Source organism: Salvia hispanica, chromosome 6, assembly GCF_029641045.1.
Source record: "Salvia hispanica isolate PSC_SH4W2 chromosome 6, Shi_PSC_v1, whole genome shotgun sequence".
NCBI classification, from domain to species: Eukaryota; Viridiplantae; Streptophyta; class Magnoliopsida; order Lamiales; family Lamiaceae; genus Salvia; species Salvia hispanica.
This window is the reverse complement of record NC_142697.1, coordinates 44,800,560-44,816,353: the sequence shown is the minus strand read 5'-3', so window position 1 is coordinate 44,816,353 and position 15,794 is coordinate 44,800,560. Positions and strand designations below refer to the sequence as shown.

The following is a 15,794-nucleotide window of genomic DNA, read 5'->3' as shown; positions in this document are numbered from 1 at the left end:
TAACCTCATCAATCGGTTCTGTCCAACTTTTTTGTTGAGATAGTTTAGCTACGTTGAAGGAGTATATATTTTTAAGACATTTATAAGAAAAAAAAAATTACTTTTTTATGTATTAATATATATAGATGACCTCTTACTTCTCTTTTTAATTTATTTCAATAAAAATGATTTGTTTTTAAATGTAAAGTTACTATGTTCAATTAATTTACTTACTCCTATACAATCATTTCTATTAATTAAGCCATTTCTATTTTAATAGAATCATTTTTCTATTTTAAGAATTTCCAATATTAATAGAATCGTTTTTTTATTCTGAAAAATTCTAATATAATTGAGTCATTTCTATTTTTGGCAAAAATTAATGATCATCTCTCTTAACAAGAAACGGAGGGAGTACATAAGATTTCATATTTTCTAAAAACGCCATTTTGCATATAAAATATATTACTCTATTTGTTCATAAATAAAATTATTTTTTAATTTAGGTCTGTTCACAAAAATTGGTTTTATGATCAATACTTTCATTTCTGTTATTCCAACTTAGTTGGAGTCATTCGCTTCGTTTGTTAGCGAATATGCAGAAATAAAACTGCTTCGGAATTAACATGGCATGGCCCACCTTCTCCATATTTGATAATGGTGTTCACCTTTTAAGATAAGGGCCCAGTTTTAGATATCATTGGAAATTATTTTAAGCCACACTTAATTGAGCTGCCCCACTTCATGTGCAAATTGCCAAAATTACCCCTGTAAGCATTTCAAATTTTCATCTCCCCACGCAGTAGTAGCAAAAATACACATTCAAAAATACACAGAACAGAGTTTCACACCAATTGAAATAGAGGTAGCAAAAAGTAAAGGACATCTCTACCGTTTCGCTCTCAGGTTGCACTACGAGGTAATTTGAATTATTTTCGAACGAGCTTGACACATATAGGTTTCGAACAACGACGGGCTGAAAAATTTCGAGCTATGCAAGCCCAAATGTGATGAACATGTTTATTTGATAGGAAGAAAAATCTCGACGTTGCAATCGCGGGGTACCTGAAATTGGTACCCGATTCAACCCAAACACAAAATCAAAGCTTGGAAATGGGATGAGAACTTCCGATCACCTTGTTTTGATAGCGTGAATAAAGATTGGAAACGGGATGAGAGCTTCAACACCACCGCTGGCTAGGGTTAGGGATTTCGAAAATTCTGGTGTGTTCAAATGTGTGCTGAGAAAGGGGGGAACCCATAAATGAGAGGGATAATTTGGGAAGGACACTTCTCATTTTTTGGTAAAATTTTTGTTCCCAAAAAAATACCAATAGAATTTATTTATCTCATTTATGCGGCACACAGTACTGGCTTCATCAATTATGTGGGCCCATACGAAATAAACCACATACACCGAACAACATAAATGAGCAGAAATAAAGCCATTTATAGTAGTTCACTATCTTCTTATTTATCCTGCCTCAACTAACTATTTTTCCTCACTCCATTTTTTACCAATTTTACATGTACTCTATTAATTATCAAAACTATAAGCAATGGAAGTGGACAATGGGAGTATAACATCTAACCTAACATTCTTAATATTCTTATGTAATCCCGAAAATGCCCCCAAATCCATAGCACATATATAATGCTTATATAAACCCCCTCTCCCAATATAAAAGTTTCCAAATCAAATATGATGTTCCACAAAATCATAGTAGTATTTTTTCTGCTCATGGTTGCTGGCACAACTTCAGCCCAAAATAGTAAATGCCCATTTCAATTCTTGTACCGCTTTGGCGACGGAATATCCGATACGGGGAACTCCGTTAGGGTTCCGGTATTTGGGCCTATTCTCCCACCCACACGTGACCCTTACGGTGTCACTTTCCCCGGCTATCCTACCGGCCGTTGGTCCGATGGCCGTCTCGAGATCGATTATGTGGGTATGATGAAATTTTTCTAACATAATTGATCACCTTTTGTAACTAACAGTTGACAGACACGAATTTTAATATAAAATTGATAAAATTTTGCAGCTGAAGCAGTGGGTCTGCCCAACATTGTACCATACTTGTCTATCAATGCTTCTAGAAGCTACGATGGAGTCGTATTTTCAGTAGCAGGAAGCACGTCTCTTAATGATTCATTTTTTGAATCAAGAGGAATTGGTGTCCCACCTGTTCATATTCCTCTTGACACTCAATTAACTTGGTTTAGAACATTTCTCCGATCAAAGTGCACTAGTCAGACAGGTTAATTAAATCTCTAGATTTATATATGTTTCATATTGTTTTTGTTAATATCCACAATCATTAATTAAGGTGTTTTAACATTCAATTTACAATATTCTATTATGTTACAATCATTATGGTTGGTCATCAAAGTTTTTTGGTGATGCTATATTGATACATCCATAAAATTTAATTAATTTTCATTTATATACACTATCATATTACTAATTTTTTCTGCGTCCGTCCCTAATCAGAATGTGCAAAGAGGCAACCCTCGAATTCTAGTATAATATTCGAATTCGCCGAACTAAACGACATCGGTTACGCATTAGTCCAAGGCATATCCATCGAAGAAGTAACAAACTACGTCCCACTCATAGTCGATGCCCAAATCAACGCTGCAAGAGTAAGTAATTAACACTTCTTAACTCTCAATTAATTATAGTTAACATCTTAAATGTAATTTTAATTGCAATTTAAAATGCAGGAGGTGATCAAATTGGGTGCGACGCGGGTAGTATTCACCTCAGCCGCCCCTCTAGGCTGCTATCCCTACATTCTAAGGTTCTTAGCTACCGATGACACGTCAGCTTACGACGGACTAGGATGTTTGAAGGCTGTCAATAACGTCGCCCTTAAGTTTAATAAGAATCTCCTTTTATCTTTACTTGCTCTACAAGCGGAATTCCGCAAAGTCCAAATATTACCAACGGATTACTACGCAACCGTGATAGCACAAATCAAACACAAAACCCCACCAGGCAAGTCAGTCCAGTACTTTCTTAAATCTCGTGCCTGAAAAAAATGACTTAACTACAGTTATAAATACAATTGCCCGATTGGTATCAATTATAGTATCGTTACGTGTTACATGTGTTTTGATGATGTAAAATTAACAGGTGCGGGGCGTGAAAATCCCGCGTTGAGGTCTTGTTGCGGAGGTGGGGGAAGAAATAACTATGATATCAAGAGGTTTTGTGGGAGCCCTAATGTGACTGCTTGCCCTAACCCTAAAAATTCCATATATTGGGATGGTTTGCACTTTACACAACAAGTGTATCGTAATGTTGTAGCCATACAAATTGTGCCAGCGCTGTTGGTGCTAAGATGCAGACTAATATAACTATATAAATGTATGCTTCAATTACTGCAGATTGTAGAAAAATTGTACTAATACTATAATAAGGTGTTATTAGGCCAATTAAAGAAATAACTCTCTTAACTAACTCTTCATTGTGAGTTGTTTTAGGGTGAAGTATATGTGATTTAAATACTCCCTCTATCTCCAAAGAGTATGACCAATGAGTTCGGCACGAGTTTTAATAAATAAGGGGAAAAGTAAGAGAGAGAGAAAGAGAGAGAAAGAAAGGGTAGTGAAAATAATGTTAGTGGAGAGTGGGGTCCATATTATTATAATGGTATAAGTTGTAAATAAAATGATGTGCACTATAAAATAAATGTCAGTTTACCGACGGAATTAGTGACAGAAAATTTTCGCTACGAATTACCGACGGAAATACCGAAGGAATTTTTTGCGCTTGGAATTACCGACAGAAAATTCCGTAGCTAAGTTTTTACCTTTTTTAATTCATGTATATTCCGTCGGTAATTCCGTCGGGTAAAAAAAATTACCGACGAGTTCTTTACCGATGGACAATAATTTTTTTCGTAGTGGTGTATGGGCAATGTGTTGTTTGAATTTTTCAAAATTAGAAAGTTCATACTCTTTCTTTGGGAATGGACGAAAAAAAATAGTTCATACTTTTTAGGGACGGAGGGAGTAGTAATTTTGTATATATATGATGTGGCTGCAACCAACCTAATTATATCAAAAAGTTAGGCACAACGTTGATTTTTAAGGTTAATAATCTTAAGTAGTGGTATAAAGAACTGGAAATAAGAAGTTGACTCAGTGGTATATGCAAAAGTAATTAGGCACGGCTATGTATAGATATAAGTATATAACAATCAAAATACGTGTTACATTTAGAAAATATTGCAAACTATCATGTAGGTTAATTTAGTCCAAGTGATTTGTGAAAAATAAGTTTAGTGCAGTACAAATGTTCTCACGTGTCTATATGTTCTAATACCGTTGAAATGCTAAAATGGATACACGTCATAAGCTTTAATAGTTCTATTAGTAGGAGTTAGGTATATAGAAGATAATAGGTAATGAGTCTAATTAACATTGAAATATTATAAATTATGGATAGTGAAATTACATATACTAGTTTATTTTATTTCATTTTGCAATTCGAGAGTAGACGAATTCTATGTGCAGTAACTCGATGTTAACTAGTGATTGGCATTCCTAATATGATGACACATAGTCGGCACAGAATTGTATGAGTTGTTGGTTAATATGTTTATTAGAGAAAAGAAAATGTGGATGTCGATATTGATAGAGTGAGAAAAAAAATTGAGTATTTTAATTGAAGTGAGAAAAATTAGTTAAGTGTACTAATTGGAGAAAGAGATAGAGATTTTTCAAATATAGAAATGTATTATCTTACTTAGGATAACTAAAAAGGAAAGCGTGTCTATCGATGGGATGGATGAAGTATAACTTTGATTTTGAAATTTACTAGTCTCTAATTAATAAGAAAAAACGCAATCACATTATTAACCATTTAAATAAACTCATCGGTTCTGTCCAACTTTATTATTGAGAGAGTTTAGTTACGCTGAAGTAAGTATGCACAGCTAGAATAACGAAATTAAGTTTATTTATTTTGTGAAAAAGTATCTTTTACACTTTTATAGGTAAAATACTCTTTTTATGTCTTAATAAAGATGAATTATTTCTCTTTTTAATTTATTTCAATAAAAATGATTTGTTTCTCAAAATAAAAATTCTATACTCAATTTAGTTACTAGTACAAAATAGTAGTACTACTTACTATTATTGTCTTCAAAAAGACACTTTCATAGAAAATATATATATATATATATATAGGGGTGCGTTAAAATGACAACACTCTTAAAATGACACTGTGACACCACGCTATAGATTGCAGTCTAGCGTATTGGATATTGCAGTCGGGAAAAATTGCAGTCTAGTGTATTGGATATTGCAGTCCGTGAAAACTTACCCTTGAGCAATTTTTATGATTGTCACATGGCAGCTTATTATTCGTCCATATGTACAAATGATTGGCTAGGAATGGTGGTATGGTGTTACTTTAAGAGGTGTTGTCATTTTAACACAATCCTATATATATATATATATATATATATATATTACTCTATTAATTTGTTAATTACTTATATAAGTAATTATTTATCAATTAACTATTCTTCCTCTCACTCCATTTTTACCAAGTTTACATCCAAATATGTAACACATATCATCAAAATTATAAGTAATGGAAGTGGACAATAGGAATATAACATCTAACTAACCTAATATTCTTAATAATTATTCTTTTGGTATCCCAAAAATACCCTAAAATCCATGGCATAATGCCTATATAAACCCCCCTAGATCATATAAAAATTTCCAAATCAAATATGATGTCCCACAAAATCATAGTAGCAGTGTTTCTTCTGCTCATAGCTGCTGGCACAGCTTCTGCCCAAAATAGGATATGCCCATTTGAAATCATGTACCGCTTTGGCGACGGAATATCCGATATAGGAAACGCCATTAGGATTCCACCGGTTGGGCCTCTTCTCCCACCCACACGTGACCCTTACGGCGTCACTTTCCCGGGCTCCTACTGGCTGTTGGTCCGATGGCCGCCTCGAGGTCGACTACGTGGGTATGATGAAATGTTCCCTAACATAATTGGTCACATTTTGCAATTAATAGTTAATAGTACCACATTTTAATGCAAAATTGATAAAAAAAAATTTGCAGGTAACGCTGTTGGTCTACCCAACATCGTACCGTACTTGTCGATCAATGCTTCTACAAGCTACGACGGAGTCGTATTTGCAGTAGCACGAAGCACAACTCTTAATGCTTCATTTCTTCAATCAAGGGGAATTGTTGTCCCACCTTATAATACTCCTCTTGACACTCAATTAAATTGGTTTAGAACATTTCTCCAATCAAATTGCACTAGTCAAACAGGTAAAATTAATCTCTCAAATTTATATACTGTTTCATAGTATCAAAATTAATCAATTTTCATCTAGGGATTGTTATTTTGAATATTTTTATAAAAATTTATATTGAATTTAATGGTATCTCCTAATCAGAGTGTGCAAAGAGGCAAATCTCCAATTCTTCTATAGTAATCGAATTCGGCGAGTTAAACGAGATCGGCTACGCATTAGTCCAAGGCAAATCCATCCAAGAAGTAACAAGCTACGTCCCACTCATAGTCGAGGCCCAAATCAACGCTGCAAGAGTAATTAATTAACACTCTCTAATTCCCAATTTAGTTATAATTATATCATTTTATATTTTTAATTATAATTTAAAATGTAGGAGGTGATCAAAATGGGGGCAACGTTAGTACTATACACCTCAGCCGCCCCTCTAGGCTGCTATCCGTACATTCTAACGGCCTTAGCCACTGACGACGTGTCAGCCTACTGAAAGGAAATGGGCTAGAATTAGATTAATATGGATTAATTAATTATAATTGGGCTATAATTATATTAGTTCATAAGCCCAACAATCATGAAACCCTAGTGACTCTTCATCTATATAATGGTTATTTATTCTCCATTGTGGGACATGAGAAATAGCGTAACATTAGAGAGAAAATACGTAAAGCTTTATAGAGAGAATTCCTAGCATTCTTCTACGGAGCAATTGTACCGGGATAGTTCCTGCATCGGATTGGATTGCACGTGGACCTCGATAGTAGTGGATTCAACTTGCAGGATTCAATCGCAGAAGAAAACAACACAACAAGTAAGATTTAGTTCCGTTGTGTTTTACATGCTCAACTTGCAATATAATTATGAATCTAGATCTGTTATTCTTGTATGCAAATTCCGCTGCGCTCATTAGATGAATACAAGAAAACCCAACAGTGGTATCAGAGCCCAGGGCTCGATTCATAATTATTATGTTTGCTAATTATTTGTGGATTAATTGTGTTCGCGTAATTGAGATAAATTTCAGAAAATAAACAAAACTGCTATTGTTTATCGATTCAAAGTTTTGAACCTTGAATCTGAAAAGTTTCGAATATTCTGCACTGGTTTTATGAGAAATTAGATTTCTCATCTAGTTAGGAATTTGAAAGTACCTTTCAATTTTTCTAAAACGAAAATTAGTTTTGCAAATCCAATGGTCAGACTTTGTTTTGTATATCAAAATCTTCTTTAATTAAAAGCTGCGCAATTGGTTTTGATAATATGATTTTGTAAGTTTTGAATTGTTTTAGGAAATTGATTTTTGCAATTGGTTTTGAATTAGAATCAATTTCTTGTTCCAAAATGGTGCAGACAATGAATATTGTTTTATTTTAAAGCATATTTGAAACTTTAACCTCAAATCAGTTTTCAATTTTTGAAAGAAACAAAACGAGAAGGTTTTGAATCTGGTTTTGAATCTCATACTCGAAATTCGCCTTTTCACTCCACCGGCGTCGGTGTTTATGCTAATTGCTTGTGAAGAAGGTTTCTGACAGTTGGTGGTTCACGGCTGTTACCGGAGCATTGCTGGGCAGCGGAGAGTCGACGAAGAAGCGGTTTGGCCGCAAGTTTCTTCTGACTCAAATTTTAAGATTGGATTTTTCTTTGGCTCCAAGTTTCTTTAACTAAATTATTATAAGTTGAGAATTAATAATAAAATCTCAATTAATGATTTATTAATTTGATTAGTAAATCATGAATTCAATCACCACATTTAATATTGATTTGGAATGAATATTAAATATGTATAATTATAGTATTAATTTGGAATTAATATAATTAAATCCACATTTAATTAGAGAATGAAATTTGATTTTATTTGTTGAGCATTATTTGATATCCTATGTGATAAGCATGCTATTTGATTTATGCTTATTTATTTTAACTATAGTAGTTAGAGACCGTTTTATTATCTGGGTAGGCGGCGCCCAGTATGTGTAGTCCGTGTTATACTATGTCTGGGTAGGCGGCGCCCAGTATTTGTAGTCCGTGTTATACTATGTCTGGGTAGGCGGCGCCCAGTAATTGTTTGAAATTTAATATTGGATATTATATTCACATAACTAGTATCACACTTTTCCCCATAAAATATAAGTCTTGTTTTTTGAAACAAATGCATCGTCCATCATAATTGTTTGATGTTCCTAGCCTTTTCGACCACGAGTTTTACGCCAAAGCGTTTACTCTAAATCCACAAGGTCTAGGCTCATTCATAGATGCATGGTTGGCATCGTGTGATGGGGTTGACTTGCTTAAATTGTTTAGTAAAGCCAAAGCGACCTAAATAGTTTATGGATGCATATTAATTGGATTAATAAACCAAGAATTACAAAATAGTTGTTGCAATTGGCTTGGAGGCCTACCTTGTAATATTATTGTAGTGATCAGCCAAAGCAGGGGCTGCGATGATATGGACTTGGATCTTGGACCACTAAAATTTATATTTGATATAAATTCGTATTTTATGTTTGGGGGACATAATATATGTTAAAATTAGTGGGAGCTAATCAATACAATAAACTCTTGTTTGATTAGAGATACGAATGTGATCTTTATATGCTTTTCTAATTTACTTTTCATTGTATTTTTCTGTTCAGATAAAATGTCAAACTTGACTTACAAGTGTTTGATGGAAACACACAAGTTGACTGGGTCAAATTTCACGGATTGGCTCCGTTGTTTGCGCTTGGTGCTAAGGCATGACAAAATTGATTATGTCTTGGACAAACCAATTGGTGTCGTTCCCAGTAAGGAATCTTCTGAGTTTGCCACGTTTGACGCAGCTGCTCATGAGAAACATGTTGAAAATGCAAATGATGCTCAGTGCATCATGTTGTCGTCCATGAGTTTGGAACTTCAAAGACAACATGAGCACATGCTTCCATATGAGATGCTTAAACACTTGGAGAGTTTGTATGCTTCACAAGCTCAAACTATGGAGTATGAGATACTTCGCGATCTCTTCAAGTGCAAGCTTCATGATGGAGGCAAGGTTTCTGAGCATGTGCTGAAAATGATTGGTTTGATTGAGAGGTTAGCATCGATTGGAACGGTGCTTCCCGCAAATGTCTCAACAAATCTAATTCTTCAGTCTCTTCCTAGTAGTTTTGAGAATTTCATTGTGAATTTCAACATGAACAACACGAAGGTTGGGCTGCCAGAGTTGCACAACATGCTTAAGACTTATGAGTCTTCCACTACTAAGGTAAAATCTGTGCTCATGGTGAGCTCTTCTGCGAAGTCTTCCAAAGGGAAGAATAAGCAGCAACAGAAGAAGAAAGCATCTAAGGATGTTGTTCTAAAGCCTAAGAGTGGAGGGGCTAAGAAGAAGTCGAAGTTATCAAAGGATGAGTGTCTTTTCTGTCATGAAAAGGGACACTGGAAGAGAGACTGCCCAAAATTCAAGGCACAAGGTGCAGAAAGTGGGAGCTCAGGTATGTTTGTCATTGAGATAAATATGTCTATGAATAATTCACAATCTTGGGTATTAGATACAGCTTGTGGCTCACACATTTGTAATAATGTGCAGGGTCTAAGTGATTGTAGGAAAGTGAGGCCTGGGGAAGTTGATTTGCGTGTTGGGAATGGAGCAAGAGTTGCTGCCGAATGCGTGGGGACTTACAGATTGGATCTTCCCTCAGGACATAGACTAGAATTGTTCAATTGTTATTTCGTTCCAGTTATTTCTAAGAATATTATTTCCATTCCGATGTTAGACATTGAAGGTTTTTCCTTCCATTTTGCAAACAGCAGATGCTTGTTTTCTTTTAATGGATTGTTTTATGGAAATGCCACTCTTGAAAATGGATTATATATGCTTGAATACAAACGAAATATTCTCAATGTGCAAAACAAAAGACCTAAGCTATGTAATACGAATAATACAACTTATCTTTGGCATTGCAGACTTGGTCATATTAATGAGAAAAGAATAGCAAGATTGAGAAAGTTAGACTATCTCACTTCATTTGATTTAGAATCATATGGAGCTTGTGAATTCTGTCTCAAAGGAAAAATGACAAGTAAACCATTTTCCGGGAAAGGGGTACGTGCTAAGGATTTGCTAGAGTTAATTCACACAGATGTGTGTGGACCGTTTCCAACTCAAGCAAGAGGTGGTTATTCGTACTTCATAACTTTTACTGATGATTTATCAAGGTATGGATATGTGTATCTTATGAAACATAAATCCGAGGCCTTCGAGAAATTTAAAGAGTTTAAGTGTGAAGTTGAGAAACAACTTGGGAAAAGTATCAAGACTCTTCGATCAGATCGAGGAGGGGAATACTTGAGCCGAGAATTTCTTGATTACTTGAAGTCACATGGAATCCAGTCAGACTGGACACCTCCTGGTACACCTCAAATGAATGGAGTATCTGAAAGGAGAAATCGAACATTATTAGATATGGTTCGATCCATGATGAGCTTCGCCAGTCTCCCTTTATTCCTATGGGGTCATGCCTTACTAACGGCTATTTACATTCTAAATAGGGTTCCCTCTAAATCAGTCGAGAAAACACCATATGAGTTATGGTGTGGCAAGAAAGCAAGTCTTAACCATATCCGGACCTGGGGTTGTCCAGCTTTTGTTAAGAAAATGATGACCGATAAATTGGAAACTAAAAGTGAGAAATGTTATTTTGTGGGATATCCTAAAGAAACTAAAGGATATGAATTCTACTGCCCTGGAGATCACAAGGTGATAATCTCTAGGAATGTGACGTTTCTTGAAGACAATTATGTCTTAAAGGAACAAGGTCACAACATTGTAGATCTTGAAGAAATTCAAGAACCACAAGATAACATTGAGGATGAGGTATTTTCAAATGGTTTGAACAATAACTCAGTGAGAGTTTTTGATGATCTATTGGGAGGGGAAATTACTCTTAGAGAGGACCTTAGAGAGACCCTCGAAGGACCACCTCAAGACAATGAGATGCATCAAAGACAAGATGATGCAATAGTTGCATCACCTTCACCTCAAGAAGATCATGGGGATATTCCTGAACCTTCTCACATACAGAATGAACAGCTTGAACCAGAGCAAAACCAACTCAATAGGCCTAGAAGGACTCGTCGTCCACCTGAGAGACTGAATCTAATGGTTGAGAACCAAGATGATGAAGTTGATTTAGATGACGATGAACCTAAGACCTATACCGAGGCGGTGTCAGACACCGATCGAGAGAAGTGGCTTGAAGCCTTGATATCTGAAATGGACTCGATGTACTTCAACTTAGTCTGGGAACTAGTTGACTTGCCAGATGGGGTTTACCCTATAGGCTGCAAATGGATCTTCAAAAAGAAGAGAGATGCAGATGGCAAAGTACAAACCTACAAGGCTAGGTTAGTGGCAAAGAGTTATAGTCAGCGCGAAGGCATTGACTATGATGAAACCTTTTCGCCAGTTGCTAAGATCAAGTCCATTAGGATATTACTTGCAATTGCTGCATACTACAATTTTGATATTTGGCAAATGGATGTCAAAACCGCATTTCTCAATGGAGAATTAGAAGGCGATGTCTATATGACACAACCTGAAGGTTTTGTATCGAAAGAAAGGCCGAATGCAGTGTGCAAGCTAAAGAAGTCCATTTATGGACTTAAGCAAGCTTCGAGGAGTTGGAATATTTGTTTTGACAGAACAATCAAATCGTTTGGTTTTGTCAGAAGCAAAGAGGATCCATGTGTTTATAGTAAACACGAAAATGGAAACGTCGTATACCTTATCATATATGTTGATGACATCTTGATTATGGGAAGCGATCGTTCCATGATGCAATCCGTGAAAGAGTGGTTGTCTAGATCCTTTATGATGAAGGATCTGGGTGATGCTTCCTATATCCTTGGAATTAAGATCTATCGAGATAGACCAAATAGGATGTTGGGATTATCACAATCTACATACATAGACAAGTTGTTAAGGCGCTTCTCAATGGAGAATTCTAAGAAAGGTTTTCTTCCTATGGGACATGGCATTGTATTGTCAAAGAAGGATTGTCCTTCTAATGACAAAGAAAGAGACAACATGAAGAAGATTCCATATGCTTCGGCTATAGGATCTATTATGTATGCCATGATATCTACTAGGCCAGATGTGGCCTATGCGCTTAGCATGACAGGCAGATTTCAGCAAAATCCCGGTGAGGAACATTAGAAAACTGTTAAGACTATTCTTAAGTACCTTAGAAGGACTAAAGAATATTTCTTAGTCTATGGTGGACAACCAGAGTTATCAGTTACTGGGTATACTGATGCTAGTTTCCAAACAGACCATGACGACTATAAGTCTCAGTCTGGATATGTTTTTATCCTCAATGGTGGAGCAGTGAGTTGGAATAGTTCCAAACAAGGTACAACTGCCGATTCCACCACCGAAGCCGAGTATATTGCTGCATCTGAAGCTGCCAAAGAAGCTGTTGCTTTGTTAGAGTTCGTTAAGGAACTGGGTGTTGTTCCGAGTGCCAGTAGTGCAATACCTTTGTACTGTGACAACACTGGTGCTGTTGCGCAAGCAAAAGAACCCAGAGCTACGAACAGGAACAAGCATGTTCCTAGAAGATATCATCTGATCAGAGAAATAATTGAAAGAGGCGACATAAAATTAGAAAGAGTACCCACTGATGATAATTTAGCTGATCCTTTCACTAAACCGTTATGTATAGCAAAACACAACAAGCACTTTGAAAGCTTAGGTGTTAAGCATGTTGGTAGATGGCTTTGAATCAGTGGGAGTTGAAGTTTTATATGTCTTAGAAACATTTTGTATTGAGACATTATTACTTGATCACATTCTATGAAAATTTTATTTTCTATGGGTTTTGTGCACTTATTGGAATAATTGTTTAAATGTTTGTCTTTATTCTAAATATTTGTTCCCTTGAATTGTGACTGTCGTTAATGGGGTGAGACATTAATGATATAGTATAATTCTAAAATAGCCCTAACCAATGATCATCAAGAATGGGATATTGATGATATGTTATAGGTTAGCATGGGGTTTGCATCACATTCTTCGAGAATGTAGTTGTTCTCACAGCTATGAGATATTTGATACTCGTGATGGACACATGGTATACTTTGGAGAGTATTGGTATACCCTACTATTAAACTGTTTTGTTAAGTGTCTACAGTTTATTAGTGCATGAAGTATGTAATAGTCCTTGGATCTGAGGTCATTACACATTTTGTTTGTTGAGTGGTGTGCTTTGATCTTGTCCAACGCTTTGCCTCCCAAAGGAGGATTGAGACACGGACCTGTGTTGGGTATATCATAAGATAAATGAAAATGGTAGTTGAGCCAAGATTGAGATTCATTCCTCGATTAGAATTTCGAGAGAACACTCAAATTCTCTATATTACTTGACCACTAAGTCATTGGCCAATGCGAAAGATATATTCAATTAAAGTAATTGAATATGATCTAATGGGTCATTTAATAAAGATGAGATAAAGTGATTGAGCTATTTGGATGACACATAGCAAATCTTAGACTCAATCGGGTGGTTCGTGAATGAAAGGATATTACTATAAACTTTATGTAGAGGCTTGTTTACCGAATTCACGTAAACGTCCTTCATATATCGAGCTACGCTGCCAACGCAGTCTAGGAGTTTTGTGCAGACTTCGATTAGATCGTCGTCGATAATGAGGGCCTAAAGGGTCACACTATAAGTGTATTTTGATCCGCTCAAGGGTACAAAGTTGGAACTGCGTATTATATCTAATGCTAGTCCAAGTGGGAGATTGAAAGGAAATGGGCTAGAATTAGATTAATATGGATTAATTAATTATAGTTGGGCTATAATTATATTAGTTCATAAGCCCAACAATCATGAAACCCTAGTGACTCTTCATCTATATAATGGTTATTTATTCTCCATTGTGGGACATGAGAAATAGCGTAACATTAGAGAGAAAATACGTAAAGCTTTATAGAGAGAATTCCTAGCATTCTTCTACGGAGCAATTGTACCGGGATAGTTCCTGCATCGGATTGGATTGCACGTGGACCTCGATAGTAGTGGATTCAACTTGCAGGATTCAATCGCAGAAGAAAACAACACAACAAGTAAGATTTAGTTCCGTTGTGTTTTACATGCTCAACTTGCAATATAATTATGAATCTAGATCTGTTATTCTTGTATGCAAATTCCGCTGCGCTCATTAGATGAATACAAGAAAACCCAACACCTACGACGGTCAAGGGTGTTTGAAGGCTGTCAATGACGTGGCCGTTAAGTTTAACACGAAACTCATTTTATCTATACTTGCTCTAAACGCGGAATTCCCCAAAGTCAGAATCTTCCCAACTGATTACTATGCAACTATGACGGCACAGATCAAACTCAAAACCCCACTGATAGGCAAGTCCAGTACTTTCTCAAATCTCGTGCCTGAAAAAAAGAAATAAATGCAGAGAATTATAAATTCAATTGCCTGATCAATTTTTCAATTATAGTGTCGTTTTGACTTCGTGTCACGTGTTTTTGATGATGTAAAATTGACAGGTTCGAGGCTTAGAAACCCCGCATTGAGGTCTTGTTGCGGAGTCGGGGGAAGATATAACTATGATAGCAACAGGTTGTGTGGGAGCCCTAATGTGCCTGCTTGCTCAAACCCTAATAACTCCATATTTTGGGATGGTTTGCACTTCACACAAGAAGTGTTTCGTAATGTGGTAGCCATACAAATTTTTCCGGCGCTGTTGGTGCTAGGATGCAGAATAATATAACTATATGTGTGTGCTTGAAATATTATAAGGTGTAATGTCACTTAAATAAATTAATAAAATAATAGTAGTGATATATATTATATTATATTATATTATATATGCCATGTGCAAAGAAAATCCTAAGAATAAAGTGATCCTTATACTATTTCACTGTGAATTATTATGATTGCACCCACAAAATGTTCTACAAAAGTCAAGTTGCATAAAAAGGTTGTTGAAGAGATACCTCATATTTCAATTCAAATATGAATGCACCCGCAAAATGGGCCACAAAATTCAAATTCCATAAAACAGTAGACAGAGAAAATCATAATAAAGGAGAATATGTCTCTCATAAATAATTTATTGGGGCCTATTGTAACAAGCTCATAAATACCTACACCAAATATTATCCATACTTGCTTATTTGTTATTCTTTTCCAATTGAAAATAATACTCATACCTTATTTAAGTACGAGTCATTGTAAAATTTAATTACTTTGTCCCCTTTTAAGTGTTATGTTACAGATCAATTGAGTAAAAATAAATATGACAGACTTCTAATTTTATCTTTATCTTAAAGTTAGTAAAATACTAAAGGTAAAAAAATAATTAAGGGCCATGACTCTAATTTTAAGACGAAAACGTTCTAACTTTTAATCAAAAAATATAATTATGATCTCCTAAAAAACAAGAATTATATATGTTTGAAATTTGGAAATGAGTGTTGAAATTATTTAACAATCTCGTGTCCGTCAGAGACA

The 15,794-nt window shown here is 35.4% G+C and overlaps 2 protein-coding genes and 1 pseudogene across 2 annotated transcripts; all 3 read left to right on the top strand.

The window, feature by feature from the left end:
• Nucleotides 1-1,682: 1,682 nt before the first annotated feature.
• LOC125206928 (acetylajmalan esterase 2-like) lies at nt 1,683-3,445 on the top strand. Its single transcript, XM_089059896.1, has 5 exons — nt 1,683-1,931; nt 2,025-2,240; nt 2,474-2,625; nt 2,707-2,980; nt 3,119-3,445. The coding sequence occupies exons 1-5, from the start codon at nt 1,685-1,687 to the stop codon at nt 3,340-3,342; spliced, it is 1,113 nt and encodes a 370-aa protein (XP_088916022.1). The 5' UTR covers nt 1,683-1,684; the 3' UTR covers nt 3,343-3,445.
• Nucleotides 3,446-5,587: 2,142 nt separating this feature from the next.
• Nucleotides 5,588-15,051, top strand: LOC125203174 (acetylajmalan esterase 2-like). The gene is made up of 7 exons (XM_089061628.1): nt 5,588-5,593; nt 5,860-5,983; nt 6,082-6,297; nt 6,426-6,577; nt 6,658-6,761; nt 14,511-14,683; nt 14,828-15,051. Exons 1-7 carry the CDS (start codon nt 5,588-5,590, stop codon nt 15,049-15,051), a joined length of 999 nt encoding a protein of 332 aa, XP_088917754.1.
• On the top strand, nt 12,346-13,041 carry LOC125194725 (secreted RxLR effector protein 161 pseudogene; annotated as a pseudogene).
• Nucleotides 15,052-15,794: the final 743 nt, after the last annotated feature.